General features: G+C 36.1%; 2 protein-coding genes across 5 annotated transcripts; one reads left to right on the plus strand and one right to left on the minus strand.

Annotated features, from left to right (window-relative positions):
* Positions 1–1594: 1594 nt before the first annotated feature.
* Positions 1595–14894, plus strand: REN1 (Rho GTPase activation protein (RhoGAP) with PH domain-containing protein). 4 transcript variants are annotated; one of them, XM_018125981.2, is made up of 26 exons: positions 1595–1909; positions 2053–2163; positions 2293–2334; positions 2446–2490; positions 2632–2709; positions 3128–3164; positions 3372–3448; positions 4524–4594; positions 4704–4782; positions 5327–5471; positions 5849–5968; positions 6311–6388; positions 6713–6768; positions 6867–6936; positions 7329–7413; positions 8519–8762; positions 9317–9544; positions 10151–10471; positions 10681–10730; positions 11018–11078; positions 11160–11243; positions 11949–12062; positions 12145–12308; positions 12591–12642; positions 13788–13982; positions 14225–14894. In XM_018125981.2, the coding sequence occupies exons 2-26, from the start codon at positions 2125–2127 to the stop codon at positions 14438–14440; spliced, it is 2751 nt and encodes a 916-aa protein (XP_017981470.2). In that variant the 5' UTR covers positions 1595–1909; positions 2053–2124; the 3' UTR covers positions 14441–14894. The 4 variants fall into 4 exon arrangements, with proteins under 4 accessions (XP_017981470.2, XP_007018197.3, XP_007018196.3 ...); XM_007018135.3 differs by having other exon boundaries at positions 1595–2163; positions 13788–13977; XM_007018134.3 differs by having other exon boundaries at positions 1595–2163; positions 13791–13982.
* Positions 14895–15365: 471 nt separating this feature from the next.
* Positions 15366–16595, minus strand: DIC2 (dicarboxylate carrier 2). Its single transcript, XM_007018139.3, has one exon. The coding sequence runs from the start codon at positions 16423–16425 to the stop codon at positions 15469–15471; it is 957 nt and encodes a 318-aa protein (XP_007018201.3). The 5' UTR covers positions 16426–16595; the 3' UTR covers positions 15366–15468.
* Positions 16596–17053: the final 458 nt, after the last annotated feature.

A 17053-nucleotide genomic window follows, 5' to 3' on the forward strand; every position in this document is an offset into this window, starting at 1 on the left:
TACGACGGGGAAATGAAGACATTGAAAAAGAATCATAACATGACATCATTTTTTAGTTATTTGTCATTACTAATGAAGTTTTTACATGATAATAAATTTAAAAAAATCAGTGTAGTTAGGTTTTAGATGGAGTGATAACAGATTTCTTAGGAGTGTCTTAATTTTTAGTGTTTTTTTAAGCATTTTACTTTTGAAATTAAAATATCAAAAGCAATTAAATGACAAAAGTTAGAAATAATCCGTTAACATATCAATAACCGGAGATCCACTTTCATAAAAGATGAAAATGAGTTTTAAATTTATAAGTAATTTTTTTAATAGATATATTTTTTAGATAAAAAATGTTATTTTGCAACAAATAGTATTAAAGTTTTTGTGATGTGAGATATTTTATGAGAGATATCAAAAATTAAGATAGACCCGTACCAATCTATTTATTTTTAGATTAAAAAGGAATGCTCATGATATTAATATGTAGATAATTATTTAAAAATAATATATACACAACAAAATAAAAAAAATCATATTTTTTAATTAAAATCCCTTTTTGGATATAACGTTTTGTAAAATTTTTAAAAGATTTTAAAAACTTTATTATATTATAAGTTTTAATTTTCAATTTTTGTTTTTGTTCAGCTGATTTTAATTAAAAACTTAATTAATTCCACTCGGTGAGCTTCATCTAAATGTTGTCACTTAATTAAAACTAACCTCCCATTTAAGATTAAACTCTCAACCTTAAATATTCTTTTCTATCTTTCACCTTTTACACCAACATGGGAAAGGAAAACCGTATATTTTCTGTACTTCCCATATTATTCTTTCATTTAATTACCATATATGTATTGAATTCAAATCTCATAGTTAGAAAGCTTATTTCGAAAACCATCACATTTCCACACATATTATTTAATTCTTCATTGCTTTGGCATACATCGACTCCCTCTCTGGATATTTGACTTTGAGGAGAGGAGCAATGCTAGGAAATATTTTCTAAAGCATATAGCTCAGGTTATATTAATTTCTTACACACCTTTTTTTTAATTAATTACTTATATGTCATGTGTAAAATATTGCTTATTAAATCATAAATAATCTAATATTCAAGTAACAAAGTGAGAAATTGAAAACTTAATATTGGTTTGAGAAATTGTATTTTCAAACGTTATTATTATCTTCTTAAACCTTTGTTCATTACTGGGTTGCCTGAGTACTTAATGGAAAAGTACAAAATTTTGATAGAAAAAACAATTGTCAATTATTAGAAAGCATTAATTGCGAAAAAAGAATTGTTGAGAAAACAACAATGATTGAGGAAATAAATAAAATATATATTGAAAGCTCAATCAATAATGGTCATCATCTGTCTGCCCCAAATTTCGGATCATAGCTTTTGTTTTTAACTCGATCAATCAGCACCATTGATAGTGTTTATCGACGTGGACCCCACCTAGACCAACGTACCCCACACGAGATCCAGACCAACCCTGATCAAATTCGTAAATCATCTGGGTCGAGTGGGGCCAACCTTGAGTTCACGGGGCAAAAGACAGTCAAAAGAGGGGGAAATTACTGGGACTGCCATTTCCCTCCAAACACAATAATTTTCGGACGGAAAGGACGTAAAACTAAAGAATAGGGGTGACGTGTACAGCTGCTGCACAATCGGCGGCCTCCTTCACCCCCTCTCTTTGGGAGGGCTTTTAGGCTTTTCCTTTGCTTGACCAAACGGGGTTTCCGTTGAGCAAAGAATTTCGAGCCAAAACACTCACACAAACAAACAAAGAAAAAAAAAGAAAGCAGAGAAAAATTCTCTCTGTTCTCACCTTTACGCTTCTTCCTTATCTCTTTTTCTTTTCTTCTACATTTTCCTTTTCGCGTTTTCCCACGAAGTACATTTAAAACTCACGTAAAAGTTTTTTTGGTTTGCATTTTTTTTTGAATTTGTTTGGTGTTATTTTGTTTGAGTTTGAGTTTTGCCATGCTTTTTGTTTGTTTAAATGCTGTGAATGAGAGGCATTATGGAAATTGATGAGTACAAGGTTGGTGCAGATTTTTGTTCATCGTTTGATTTCGTGACCTGTTTGGCATTTTTTTTTCTGATTCTTGAGTGATCAGAGGATTATGGCTACCAAAAAGGACGAACCGTGTCAGGCACACCAGGTTTTGATCAATCACTTTTTTCGTTTTGTTAATTTTCTAATTCGTTTTTAGAAGACTCTGAAGTTCAAAAACTGAAAAAAGAAGAACTACATTGTGATTTTACGTTAATTTTTTTTATTTTGTGATTAGAAAATGCCTAGCAAAAAGGAAGAACCGTCTCAAGCACAACAGGTAGGTTATTTTTCTTTTAATTTTTGTTTACATTAATATAGTTTTTATGGAAATTTTGCATTGAAAATTACTTCTGTTCGTTTTTCATTGTTTGCGGTGTGATTTCGTTAGCAGAGGATTCCTTCCAAAAAGGAAGAGCCGTCTCAAGGACTTCAGGTATGGATCAATCTTGCATTCTTTTCTGATTCTTTTTTTAAGTAAAGGATTTGAGCCTTAAGGTGAAAAAAAACAGAACCGAGATTCTGATTTTTAAGGGAGATTTTTGTGTTGAAAATCTTTTTTGTATTCTCTCTGAAGGGAGAAGCTGCTGCTCCAGGTCCACCCACTCCAGCACCAGGCCCGCCGGATCATCTGCATTCTCGTGGTGGCAACTCGGTAAACTGCTCTCTCCCCCCTATGGATTGTTATTTACTTTTCTGAATTGAATTGTTTATTGCATATTGGACATGACCATTCATTCCCTAGATTACCGTGCAGTCATCTTTATCATCATGGTGATCGTGTTAGTAATCATCTTTGTCTACCACTTGTCTACTTATGTGCTTGGGATTACAACTAAAGGTTTGGAATCATTTTATGGAAAGATTGCATATAAAGCAGTTATTCTCTTTTAATATTATCAAGCACATTGTTGCTGTTACTGTGAACTGTATTCTGTATTTTAAGTGCATTGCTAGTTTTACCTTCTTGATATCATTCCTTATATTGTCCCGCATTCCCTGTTTTTTAAGCATGCAATTTACAAAACTGTAGTAAAATTTAGTGCATTTTAAGGTTCAAAACTTTCTTGCAGGTTTTAAAGAGTGGTCCACTTTTTCTATCATCAAAAGGTTTGTTTACTTTGCTTGGTTAAATCATTCTTTGGTCTTTAATTCAGTTACTCATTTGCCTTTCACAGAAGTACAACCTCGATTTACATTTAACTGGAAAAATACCATTACAAGGTTTATATTGAAATCACAATCCCAGGGTTATGTCTTGGATTCCTCTGGTTTATTATTATTCGTTTCTTTTTTTTTTTCCTTTTTTTTATTAAGGAATTGGATGGACATCATGGAAGAAAAGGTGGTTTATTTTGACACATACTTCGTTGGTTTTCTTCAGAAGCGATCCTGTAAGTACTTGCATTCTGGAAGATTGTCAGTCTCAACATGGATGCTTGTGCTTATTTATCCGTTTTTAACATCCTCTGTTACAAATTGAATGATCATAAGGAAACAGTAAAGTGATAAGAGGTCATATGATGTGGTACTCATTTTCTAACTCTACTAGATTTTAAGATCCTCAGGGATGATGCTGATTGGCTATGACTATCTTTTATGTGCACGGGTTCTCTCTCAATCAAAAGCATCTGGTTCTTGAGTATCATTTCCTCTTTTGTGAATGACTATTAGCGGCTAGAATATATCTGAATCAAAAAGATGAATGAAAATGAAACTCTCGTGTCTATTTCGCACAGCAGGTCTTGTCACTGGTTTTACAGTTTTTAGGTTGTCTTTGGGCAGACTTAATAAGAATATTAGAAAATCTTTCATGCTAGATTAAGACTTAGGAAATTAGGAAACATGACCTAAAAATTAAGTCATTAGTGTGGCCCTAAATTAATGAAAGTTACCTATCAAGGAATGAGTGCTAATTTAGAGTGACCTATTAGCAATTTGGACTGATGTACATTTTTAATGTAGTAGAATGATGTTAATAAGCACTGCTTAATTGACAATTATGGTTCTATAGTTCAATATATCAATTCATTCACCAATTCATTTTTGGTTCTCCAGCAGAGTGAAGATAAAAATGATAGATATAAATTCATTAGATGGCTCATCCCGATATCTAATTGTGTTAAACTTTATTATGATGCACTAAGACACATATGGGGCCTCTTCTACAGGCTGTGATATTCGAGAGCTTCAGCTCGAAGAATAATATAAAAAAATTATTTAACTATTGCTTGGGTTTAGGAAAGGATTTGGTCTTGGATATTGAGGAAGAACTCCAGTACGCAGTCCCTGAGGCAAAAGTAAAAAATCTAGATGGGTTGATATTATTGGTTAGATGTTATAATTATCCTGATGTTATCTTGTTCTCTTCTCTTCATATCCCTTGCACTAGTCCATTTCTCTCTCCCTTGCTGCATTTTGCATACGTAAGGTTTTAGAAAACTAATGTAGAGTTGTTTTACTTCTCAGAGTGCCATTTCTCAGAAGGGGAATGAAGTGAATTTAACTCTTGGTGGTATTGATCTCAACAATTCAGGCAGGTTGGCTTGCTTTTCTGAATACATTATCAATTTGATCTCTTGTTAAAGTTGCAAATATCATGGAAGTTGAAAACATTTACTAACTCGTGGTACCTTTTAAAATTTCTAGTGTGGTTGTCAAAGCTGATAAAAAACTCTTAACCGTACTATTTCCTGATGGCCGCGACGGACGAGCCTTCACACTCAAGGTGCTTCTTCCCATTCTCCAACAATATTTTCTCCTTTGTTTACTTTTTTGACTGTTTTGGATCATACCTACTTTATATTTTCCTTAGCATGATAAATAGTTGTAAGCTCTCAATTTGAATTGCATTCAATATCAAGATTCTGCTGAAACAGTTAAAGATCTTCCTCATATCAAAAGGTGACCAAAATGAATCTAACCAAGAATGAGTTTTAATGAAAAGCTGAAGCATAAAGACCTTGTTACTGAGCAGCCAGCACCTGCGTGTTACCAGAATGCCCTGAACATGATAATTTCATCCTTGGTACAGAAGTTTTATTCAAGTCAGTCACTCTATACCTTGCTGATAGCATTCTTTATCTTATGAAACCCATTATTAAGAACCTTTTTGGCCGCATTACTGGTTTTGAAGCAGGAATGCAGAGAGAAAAGCACTCATTATGTGTCTATCTGATGTTATGGAAAACTTCAATGCTTAATCAAATGGCAAGACAGTGAGATTTTGGGAAAATAAGATGACTAGAAGGTTCCTTTTGTTGGTGTTGCAGGCTGAAACTTTAGAGGATTTGTATGAGTGGAAAACTGCACTTGAGCATGCTTTGTCACAAGCACCAAGCTCTGCTCATGTGATGGGACAAAATGGCATCTTCGGGAATGATCAAACAGACGCAGTTGATGGTTCTAAGGAACCAGGTAGTTTCTGCAGCAATGTTTTTTGAGTGTTGCGGTTATTGTGCTGTGGCTTCATTTGTATTTAGACCAGTCCCAATGTAAACACCAGAAGTAATGCATGACATGTGGAGAACTATAATTACATTTGTATGATGTAACAAAATCAGCAAAATTTAGGCTTGTTACGAATTGAGAGCCTTAGTTGTCAGTTCCTCCTACTCTTTTTTCACTGTGCCCTCCTTTTTCTAGTTTTCCTTTATCTGTTCATTCTCTTTTTTTTCTTTTGCAAGTCCGTCAAGTTTTTTCTTGAACATACCAAGCTTCCAACCCAGTTGGCTGCTTTGTTTCATTGTTCCTTTCATATCAGATATTGATGCTCTTCTCTTCCTCTTTGTTAGTGAATGATAAACAGCCTGTGAGATCTACAGTCATAGGCAGGCCAATTTTACTAGCACTGGAAGATGTTGATGGAGCTCCAACATTTTTGGAGAAGGCCCTCAGATTTGTAGAAGAGCATGGTGAGCTTTCTTTTTTATTAATTGTTGCATGGTGCTAATTCCATATACTGGGTAACTGTCGAATGCATATATAATCTAGTGAGTATATGTGCATGTGTGTTTTTATTATTTAGCTTTGCTAGAGATATGCATATTCTGGATCATCTTCCTGCACCACGGCATGTGATAAAAAATTTTCTTTATCTTTTTTCAAGAATTTTACACATTTGTTCACAATTTTAGTGGCCTCGGAAGATGTAGGTGTGATATATTACCATTTGGCAATTGCAGTAATATGGCCAGAGCACTTGTTATTCTCATATTCATTCAGCAACATTTGATCATATTAAAATAATTTAACAGGAGTCAAAGTAGAAGGGATCTTACGACAAGCTGCAGATGTCGAAGATGTTGAGCGCCGAATTCGGGAATATGAACAGGGTTTGTTCAGACACATTCTGTCCCTGACTATATTCTTTATTCTACTTGTTTTTACATTGGTTACAGTTACTGTAGGTTGTGTTCCTTCCTTACAATTTCTTTGAATTTACACTTTCAATATATAAAAGTTTGGCTGGTAAACAATGCTATCAAGGGTAGCTTTGTAGAAACTTAAATCTGAATTGATGTTCGTGTAAGGAAGCTTCCTTGCTTATTGAATAGGACATAGCAAGAAGCCAAAGATTTATTGTAGAGTTGTAGTTGCACATCACAATACTTTCTGTTCAGTCTTCTTTAACTCTTTTGGTTATGCTTGTTATGCAGGAAAAAGTGAGTTTTCTTCTGAGGAGGATCCTCATGTCATTGCTGATTGTGTCAAGGTATGCCTTATTAGTTTCCACAAGATTCTTTCATAGAAGTTACAGTATAAACTGAACCTGGTACTTTGTTGTTCAATTTCCTTCATGCCATTTTCCAGTATGTCCTTCGAGAGTTGCCATCATCTCCTGTCCCTGCATCTTGCTGCAATGCCCTACTGGAAGCATGCCGTAAGTCTTTCATTGAAGTGTTTGCTTTTCTATCTTACCCTGTAATAAATTGAGCTCATAAAATGCTTCACCAAAACTGGATTCTTGATGCCTCTAATTTTAAAGGGAAGTATATTTTAGATAATCTCTATTGGAGTTAAATGTGCTGTTTTATTATTCATTAATCTAAGAACAAAAAAGAATTTCATGTGCTGGGTTCTTGTTTTAAGCATCCATTGAGTGAAGTTCTTGTGTTCTCAATTGGTTGGCTCTTTAAGGGATGTAGTGGAAATTGTCCAGTTGAATATTATTCAGCTCTATGACATTGCATTTTGGATGATTTACCTATCTGTTATGACTTTTGAAGATTTCGTTTTGTTGTTTTTCTGTTATTGGACAATATGCATAATTAGGAACTGAACGTGGTGCTAGAGTCAATGCTATGCGTGTGGCTGTATTGGACACGTTTCCTGAGCCAAACCGTCGCTTATTACAGAGGTAATTGATTCATCAGTTTCACTCTTTACCCTTTTTAAGTATTATACTTTTCTTAGCACAAGTTATATTTTGAAATGCAATTTGTGCATTTATTTCCTGAGCATAACGGAAATTCTAAAAAGAGAGATGTTATTTTATGTGGTGATTAAAATAAGAATATCTTTATATTTATGGATTTACATGTTATTGTCAACAATGTTGATATGTTTTTGTTTTAAGTTATGCAATTAATGTTGTCTTTCTGAAAATTCAATTATTAATACCTTTTGTCAATCCATGCATGTATAAAATTAGAAAACCACATTAAAAATAACTCATAATTGAAAATAGATATAAAATGATAAGATTTGTAAAACTAAAGGTGAAAAAAGGGTATTCTTGTTGTCACAGAAGTTTCACACCTACTAAGCCACTTCTGTATAGAGCAATTGTTTTCTTTGTTGGCATTTGGTTAAATTAGATTCATTTTGAAAGTCATAATTCAGTTACTTTTACGTTGTTTCTTTTTGGATTTCGAGACAATTTTCACTCACAATTCTTGTTTTATCTTTGGGAAAGGGGGGGGGGGGGGGGGGGGGGGTTCAAATTCTTCTTTTCTTTTCATTGAAACTGCACTTTATATTTTCTTCAGAAATTTTTTTATGTGATGTGTTTGGGTGAGTGAAAATCTTGATTAACCACAGATTCTTGTTGCTATAACAAGTATTAGAGTGAGGCAACCCCTCTGATATATGCCTTGGAAAATGGTTGGGGATGGGAAACTGGAAATAATATCTTGTTGAAGACATAAATGTAGAAACTAGAATTAATAATCCTAGCACACCAGAACTTGTTGAATATTGTAAAATTATTCACTCAAAAAGCAGAATACATCTTTTAACTTCCTATTAGTTTTCAGCACCAAGTGATTATTGTTGAAAAATTATGAGTGAAATGCTTTTCTCATAGCCATGGGCATTTGAGAAAAAAAATTGGTTTCGATCTTATTTCAACAATTAAATATAACCTCATACTTTGTTTCCAAAAAAAAAAAAAAACTCATTCTTTGCCATCTTGGCTTCTACTTGCCTTTTTCCGTATTTATCTTTTTCTTCCTTTCTTTCAGAATTCTACTGATGATGCAAAAAGTGGCTTCTCACAAAGCTGAAAATTGGATGAGCTCTTCAGCTGTGGCGGCTTGCATGGCACCCTTGCTTCTTCGGCCCCTTCTAGCTGGTGATTGTGAGATTGAAAATGATTTTGATGTGGGTGGGGATGGTTCAATTCAACTACTGCAAGCAGCTGCTGCAGCAAATCATGCTCAAGCCATTGTTATAACATTATTAGAAGAGTATGATAAAATATTTGGGGTAAGCTGTAATTATTGTCTTCTTTTCCACAATTGCTTCTGATATGACTTTCTGTAGTCACTGTACGGACATGTATGTACCCCATAAAAATATGAGCTCTAAGGCTTTATCTGTGGTTCACAATCAATATGTTTTGTTTCTATTTTGTTCTTTTGGAGCCAATATGATCATTAAGTCAAAATTGTTTGTGTTGTCCTGGTGTGTATGTGCTACTATTGGTACAGAATCTTAAGTGACTAGATTATGACTGTCTAATAGTGGAATTTGAATGAAGTTAAGCTAAGTCATAACATCCTCTGGTAGAACTGTCTGTACTGTCTTCATGTCTTTCTTATTCACGTCGCAATTGCCTTACATTCTCTCCTTCCAAAGCAAGAAAATAAATGTGAGAGCCATCATAGCGGTGGTAATTGAATATTTCTAAGTCTTTTTGAATATTAATTGTCTTAAAGACAACAATAGATGAGACTGTTTTCCATATTCCAAGTATTTTTTTACTTTTGTTTGGATTTGGTTTTTATGTTGTGATTTCAAGCTCAGCATTTTGTTGGCAGGTAGGTTCTGTTTCCCCTGATTTATACTCTGACTCAGAAGAGAGTGGAAGTGAAAGTGAGGAAGCAACTGATGATGGTGAGTCCTATGAAGATGATGAAGATTATGAAGATGATGATTGCGATGATGCAATACAGGCATCTGATGCATACAATAATGATGATGATGTAGCAAGTAGAACAGGCAGTGAGAGTGGTCACTCCATTAACAATGATCTGGATGATGATAAGGCTTGTTTCTCTACTTTCTTACAATGGCATTTACATTTTTATATTTTGTTCATGATGGCTGTGACAAGCTTAATACAAATTTTGGAATGGTTAAAGCTTTCTATTCTCTAAATTCCGTTTACCTCTCTTTAATACATGATATGCACTCTAAGCTTGTAGGTTATCAGATTTATTTGCTCAGTCTATATATTTTTATGATTTTGTAGCTCGTTTATCTTCTCCCTTTATTACAACCTGGCAACTCAAGGTTTCTATTGTCTCCATGTCTTTTTTTGTTTTCTCCTTTGAATTTATGCTCACAATATGGACTTGACTCACTGCTGAGCAATATGTATTCTAAATCATCTTTGCAGCATCATATATCAGAATCAGATGCATTCAGTTCTTTCTTTCTTTCCCTTATAGGAATCATGATTTATTCTCCTTTGCTATTTTAGTTGGTAAAGGGCAGCTTGTTTTAATGTAGCCTTGTGCTGTTGCATTTTGTGGCCCCTCACTTTAGATTTTGAGTATTATCTTTGTTTCACTTGAAAAAGTGAAAAGAGCAATAAATCAGTAATAAAAAGATGATGTCTATACTTACATGAACTGAAAATGAAAATGCAGGATTCTGATTATTCGAGCTCAGGTTCTGAGTTGTCCGAAGCTGGTGATGATTTAAAGGCCACTAAGAAGTTATCAAGTTCACCGCATTCTTCACTGTCTGAAAATGATAATTCAGAAAGGAGTGAGGATAATCAGAGTAGCAATAGTTCAGTAACAGAGACCAATAAGTCTGCTGGGCTGTCAAAAGGTGTTTATGGAGAAACCAAGTTGGAGGATCAGTTAACTAGTCATAATCAAATCTCATGCATCCCAAAATCCATATCTATAGGAAATGGACCTGGCCACAATGTTAGGCGTCCCACTGTTTGGGGACGTACTGCTGTAAGTGTTTGTTTTCTGGATTTATTAAGTGTTCTGCTTTTGGCCTAGTTCGTTTGACTTTCTCTCTTAGCTAATAAGTATTTGCAAGCATGCATTCTGGCTCTTGCAAGTTATCATAGTTAATTAACTTACAACAGAACAAGTTGGTCTATGCATTTATAGTCTTGTAGTAACTTTTTATTTAATTTATTTATCTGGTCTGCTTCCAGGCAAAGAAGAACCTTTCTATGGAATCCATTGATTTTCCATGTGAAGAAGAGTAAGTGATGTTCCCATGATCTGTATACAGAAATGTCATATAAGTTTGCCTACTTGTTTTCCTAGTTATTCTTGCACGTAGCATTAGAGTTACCCAATACCACTGAAAGTTCCAAGCACCTTTTAAAGGCTTTATTCTTGCTTAGGATGGAGCAATCTGTGCTTTGCATAGCATAATATTTGAAGCCAAAAGGAAAAACCAAAAACAATATAGAGTCAGACCTTTTTATATTAGTAATAATAGCTCTATTTTCTATTCTTGCTTACATAATTTTGACCCAATTTCAGGGCTGAAATCGAGACACTCGAGGCCGAAAAATCTGACTTGCAAAACAGACTCACAGAAGAGGTTCTGTGAAATTCACCCTTTCTTATTATTGTTATCTCAATCTGTTTGGAGACTTTTTTTAATGTCATCTTTCTAAAATAGATTGAAGGTAATGCCATTCTCGAAGCCAGCTTGGAAAAACGAAAGAAGACATTGCATGAGCGTCGCCTAGCTCTTGAGAAAGATGTATGTTTGTAAGGGAATTTTTTTTTCATTTCTTTTGTGTGCTGTTGTTTCTGTTTCTCATACATTGTGTCAGGAATCAAGATATGCATCTTTAGCAACCAAAGATGCATGTTGTTATGTTAAAAAAATGGTTTGAAGGCAATGCATTTCTTTAATATCTATGGAAGTTAGTGGAGATCTGATTATGCATTTCTTTCTTCCCCTTTCAATATAAATTTTTGTGCAAAATGGCCGTAAAAAATGGGTCCAAAGATTAGGTGTATGAAAATTTTATAGGTGCATCATTGTTTGTTTTGATCCCTTTTATTACTGCAAGAATTCCTATTCATAAGACAAAATCCTTGTGCAAATTGGTTGTTCTCACTAAAGTTTTTTTTTTTGGGCATGGTATACAACTTTTTCCATTTTGCCCTACCAGAAAGAGTTGAGGGTTGAATATCAGCAGTGAGTATATGGCATGGTTTTTATAACAAAGTGCAGCAAATACATCCAGGGTGGACAATTAAATGTTTTCTGGGAAGCATACATTTGTAATATGAACAACAATTTCTTTTGTTTTGTTGATTTACGGAATTTAATATTTGTTTTTGCATTTATATGTTATTCATTAGTTAGTTGCACAAAGCTAATGGTTTTTATCGCCAATTCTGTGCTAGTCTTATGGGAATGGCCCAGTCTTGATTGTTGCTTTTGATTGTACTTAAGGTGGCCAGATTAGAGGAAGAGTTGCAAAGGGAGAGAGATAAGAGGATGGCTTTGGAAGCAGGACTTAACCCATTTCAAGGACCCATAACTCTCCCAGCTACGATTGATGAAAAGGTAGCCAATGGCCTATCTTAGATTTAACTACTGTAACTATTCTTTATTTTGCATCATATTTTAACTTGAGAATATGATAAAGACAAAGGCAGATCTCAAAGACATAGCTCAAGCAGAGGCAGACATAATCAATCTGAAAAAAAAGGTTGATGATCTGGGAATGCAGCTTAATCAACACCTTGAGAAAAATTCTGTTTCCATGAATGATTCATGCAATAAACATCAACCAAATCATCAAGCAAAAATGTAAGCTTTCAGTTGCTTCTCTCTCACAATGTCACATTTTGTTCGTCATTAGTTACAAAACATTTCTTTACTTTGTCTCTTTGTGAGAGTTGAATACTTGTCGTCCTTGTAGTGATTGAAATTGGTTAAAGTAAGATACATAGAGTTGTTTGGTAACTGTTAACTCACCATAATTCATGCTTTAGATTTAGTATTAATTTGCATATTTTTTTCATTCCCCATTCTCGTCTCTTTTATGAACTTGATTTAACTATATACATGTTCATTTTTCTCTTAATAAAGGAAGGATAAGCCAAAAGGTACTGAAGCTGCTTTCAAAAGGTCAGGAAGCAAGGTAAGCTCACATTCATTTGAGGCAGCATGAAGTACTCTAGTTCCCTAGAAAGTGTATAGAATTGGTTCTATTGTTTTACTTCGATAACTGCATTTCATTTTCTTTGACATTCAAACCTCTCCTTGTTCATCCTTTCTATTTCTTGAATTTTGATGTGTTTGCATTTGTTATTATGGACATAGAATTAGTTAGCAAATTTAGTTTTCCTGGAAGTTATTTGAAGATGAATCCAATGAATGGTCAAATGACAATTGAGTCACTGCTCTGTGTATATTGATGTATGGAGATTCCACATACACTCAGCACATTGGAACTTGTGAGAGTAAAAGTTGGTGAGGCGAAGGGAAAATTTGACAATCTCTGCAGGATATGATCAGTTTTTTTTTTTTCTCCTGATGAACAGCTTCATTTTTTTATTATCTATATTGCAACCCGTCCAAGTAGGGTGGGGGTCCTGGTGAACAACTTTATGGATGAAGTTTATATTATCTTCAGCTTCATAGTAATAAATTTCCTTTATGTGTTGTGAACTCTAATGCAGCAGACTTTAAGACACTATGTTTTATGTCCAGATGCTGTAAATTAAAGATATACTACACTGGTTCCCAACGAGACAAAATTGAGCATTAGCTCTTCAAGCTTGGCTGGGTTTGTTTTGAATCAAAGTTGAGCTTGATTTGAACCTATTTTGCTTTAGGCACTTTATCCTCTCTTTCTCTCTCCCTCTTTTGTTTTTCTTTTCGGTTATTTTTCAACAGTGAGGTTAGCATTTTGAGCATTAGGCATTTACACTAGATACAGGCTGAGCTTGAACCTGTTAAAGAGCTTTACTTTTAGTCACAAGACCTTTACCATGCAAATTAGCAACTACAATATTTTCACCAGCTTTTGGACCACATTATCTGTTGCTAACTTATTCAGGACAACGCATTTCCGTTTTGTTTGTCAAGTGATGTTATCAAATTATTCTTGCCTTTTTAAGCTTTAAGTTTAGACTTAAGCTTGGGCTACATTTAAGATAATGATTAATGAAAAATCCTAGTGTGGTCTCTTGGACAGCTGTGGGTTATCTGTAAAGTCACAGCTCCTGGCTATGTGACAATTCTGTTTTTAATGTTATTCACTGAACCAAGAGTCTGATTCAGCAGGATACATATTTGGACGAAGCATGGTGCCAGAATGAGAAGAAGCAGGAATCATCTTTGGCAAATAAACATACACCTCAAAACCAACAGTTGGATCATTCAGCACATAACAGCAACCATATGCATGCAGCAGAGACAGCTGCACAGAAGCCTCTTGCTCCCAGTAATTCCAAGAAGTCTGCTACAAAGGGTGAGGTATGCTTTATCTTAATTTAACGTGACACCAATTGTATCAAACTGTCATGCAATTTTCTAGAATTTGAACCCTTTACCATCAAAAGTTTACGATTCAAGATAAAATTACTCTCCTCTTCATCTTAGAGAACATGTTTTCTTATCATTCCACAATAGCTTGCCGTCATACTTCTTTCAGTGCATATTTGGTAATAATAGGTATCATTCGATACTGTTTTTTAAAAGCTAATTCTGTTATTCAGGGAGCCAATTCCACATCTTCAGCACTGACAAAACTGACAACCCGGCTCAACTTTCTGAAGGAGCGGCGAAGCCAGATTGCAAATGAAATCCTAGGTATGGAGAAAGGCCGAGGTTCAGGTCAAGCTGTTCCAAACCCAGACAAAGGCAAAGGATCAGAACCTATTCAATCTCTTCAAAATCCAGAAAAAGGTAGAGGACTAGACATCAGCCAATAACTGTAGAATCCAGGCAAAGGGGTGGGATAAGAAGGCCAAACAGTTCCACACTCAGAAAAAAAAAAATCAGATAACCGGATCCAGATGGAGGTAATAAAAGCAGAAGACTAATAAACCGATTTTCTGGACAGGGGATGTTCTGAAGGCCATAGTGTCCTACAGTTCAGATAGAGATCAGGATTATTAGGTCAGCATCTTGCTAACGCAAGGACTTACTCCAGATTACCAGAGGGAGATGCTGGGAGACTGATGTTGATGCCCATTACAAAGAGGAGAGGCCAGAGTCCAGATACCCTTTAATCCAACATGTACATATAAGTAGTATGTCCTAGATGTGAGCTGAATAATTTATAATGTTGGTGACTGATTTTTGTTGTCAGAGAGACCAAGTAGGATTGTATAGCAACTGCATGCTTATTGCTTTGATGGGCAAATACAATTTTTAATTTAAGTTCCTCTATCTATATTGATATACGCCAAATGAAGGTGAGCCCAGGATCGAGTCTCCACTTGTAACTTGACCCTTGAGCGTAGTGGAGAAGCCTCAAGCTTTGACCTGAACCCATCACTTCATGGGTCTCATCTAGTCATACCAAGTGTGCAAGGGCTCCTTTTGGGTCTTTCCCTTTCTATGTTTTAAGTCATCAAATTTTGTGTCAATTACCACGAGAATGGGACATCATTACACCACAGCCTCAAAACTCATTCTCTTGCAAAATTGAGGCTGAGAGAGACTCGATAATCTATGTCGAATGCGAATACTGAGAGGCCAAGGCGGCCATAAAATTTTTTCCTGGATATAATGCAGCACTCGAATAGGACCATCTCCCCCACAAAGATGGGGAGCTTAAACCTTAACCATCAAACTTTACGTTTGATGTTGACGTTGTAAAATAAATATGCGATGGTCCAAAAATAACATTAGTAGCAATAAATTCTATCGATCTTCATTTGTCAATAGGAAAATCTTAGTAAAACTAAATTATTCCAATCTAATTTATCGTCACCATTAATATTTAATCAATTAATCAAAATTCCTTAAGCACCTTCCTGACTTGCTCCAACGTCACGAACAAAACCACCGTAAACGGCCCTTGCCTCGAAACCGTCGGTAAAAACCCTTTATAAAGGGCCCTAAACCCTTCCCTTCTCACTGTCTTCATCAAACAATCTATTGCCCCATTGTAAGGTAGGGCCTTGCCAGGCTCCACCTTCATGTTCATCACCCTCGTCTTTATAACATCCACAGGGTTCGACGCAACCGCCGCCACAACCCCCGCCGCGAAGCTGGCAGCCACGTGTGTTCCCATCCCGTCTTCCATCAGTGCTCTCTCCAATATGCCTTCCTTGATCTGATCGTACGTTGCCAACTGCGACGCCGTCACGATCATCGCGCGGTTCACCGTTAGTGATGAGCCTCGCCACAGGCTAGCCGCGCCTTCTTGCTTCGAAATCCGTGTGATGGCGTCGAAAACGCTCTTGTAATTACGGCGTTGCGCTTGTGGGAGTCTTCCGTCGGCTTGCATGCGTACCATCGCCACGTCAGCAGGGTTTCCGATGGCCGCTCCGATTCCTCCGGCGATAAGCCCGGCAGCAATCTTTTTCGTCAAGTGCATGGTTTTAGTCTCTGGGTCGGTCCAGCGTTGCTTGAACAGATCGTAAAGGCCCATGCGTGTGGTGGAGTAGAGAGTTTGGCGGAGGACGGTGGCGGAGACTCCAGAGAAGAGAGCGGGTAGGCCTTCGGAGTGGACAATGCGGAAGGCCAAAGAGATGGGACCCAGACGCGGGGGAGGAGGAGGAGGCAGATGAATGGAAGTGGCAGCAGCAGTCGAGGAAGAGAAAGCGAAAGCTGGGCGAAGCTGGTGAGAAAAGGTGCTTGTTTCACCTTGCAGTTGCATGCGGACTTTGATGAGGTCGAGAGGGTGAGTTGAACAGCCGGCTACGACAGAGGCTACGCCGCCTTCCACAAAGCCTTTAAGACCCATGTCGGTTTCGCAAGAAAGGAATCTGAAAGTAGAGATTATTATGGTTTTGCTTCTTCAGTTTTATGCTTTAAGACAGTTGAGAAAAGTGGTGCAGACATTGGCAAGCTAGTTGTCTAGTTGAAACCACAGTACATTGAGAAAGAGAGAGAGGTGGTAGGGCTTTCTAGGTTATGCTGTCCATACATATATGGGGGGTCCCAGGTTAAGGGGCGCCCTCATTCCTCTTGGAAAAAGACTGAGAACCGATGGGCCTTCAATTGGGTTGACCCAACTCAAAATCATTTCAATCTGCTCGTATAACCACACTGGTCAATTCATTAGCTAAAGAGAGGAACCATTTTATTCTGGCTTTTGGTTTGGGAGGAGGAATTTGAGGATTAAACCCAGAATGTACCAGGCTAATGTAACAGAGTAAGCTTTTAAAATCGATCGGAAAGGAGATTAAATCTAATTTCTAGGCTTTCTGTTCAGTGTCCTCATGTTGTCATTATGATGGTAAACATTGTAGGGAGCTGAGGGGTGAGTTAATTTGATCGAATCAATGAGTATCAAGAACTTCGGAATTAAAGGACATATTCTTTTGCATCAAAACTTTATAAAAGGAAATCAACTGAAGCTATCAGTAAAT

This window comes from Theobroma cacao, chromosome 8 (assembly GCF_053813885.1).
Source record: "Theobroma cacao isolate CCN51 chromosome 8, ASM5381388v1, whole genome shotgun sequence".
Classification (NCBI taxonomy): Eukaryota; Viridiplantae; Streptophyta; class Magnoliopsida; order Malvales; family Malvaceae; genus Theobroma; species Theobroma cacao.

Coding starts and splice junctions, on each gene's coding strand:
- REN1 (XM_018125981.2), top strand. CDS start 2,125: ATGGCTACCAAAAAGGACGAACCGTGTCAGGCACACCAG. Junction 9,545..10,150: donor ATGATCTGGATGATGATAAG/GCTTGTTTCTCT, acceptor ATGAAAATGCAG/GATTCTGATTATTCGAGCTC. Junction 10,731..11,017: donor GATTTTCCATGTGAAGAAGA/GTAAGTGATGTT, acceptor ACCCAATTTCAG/GGCTGAAATCGAGACACTCG.
- DIC2 (XM_007018139.3), bottom strand. CDS start 16,425: ATGGGTCTTAAAGGCTTTGTGGAAGGCGGCGTAGCCTCTGTCGTAGCC.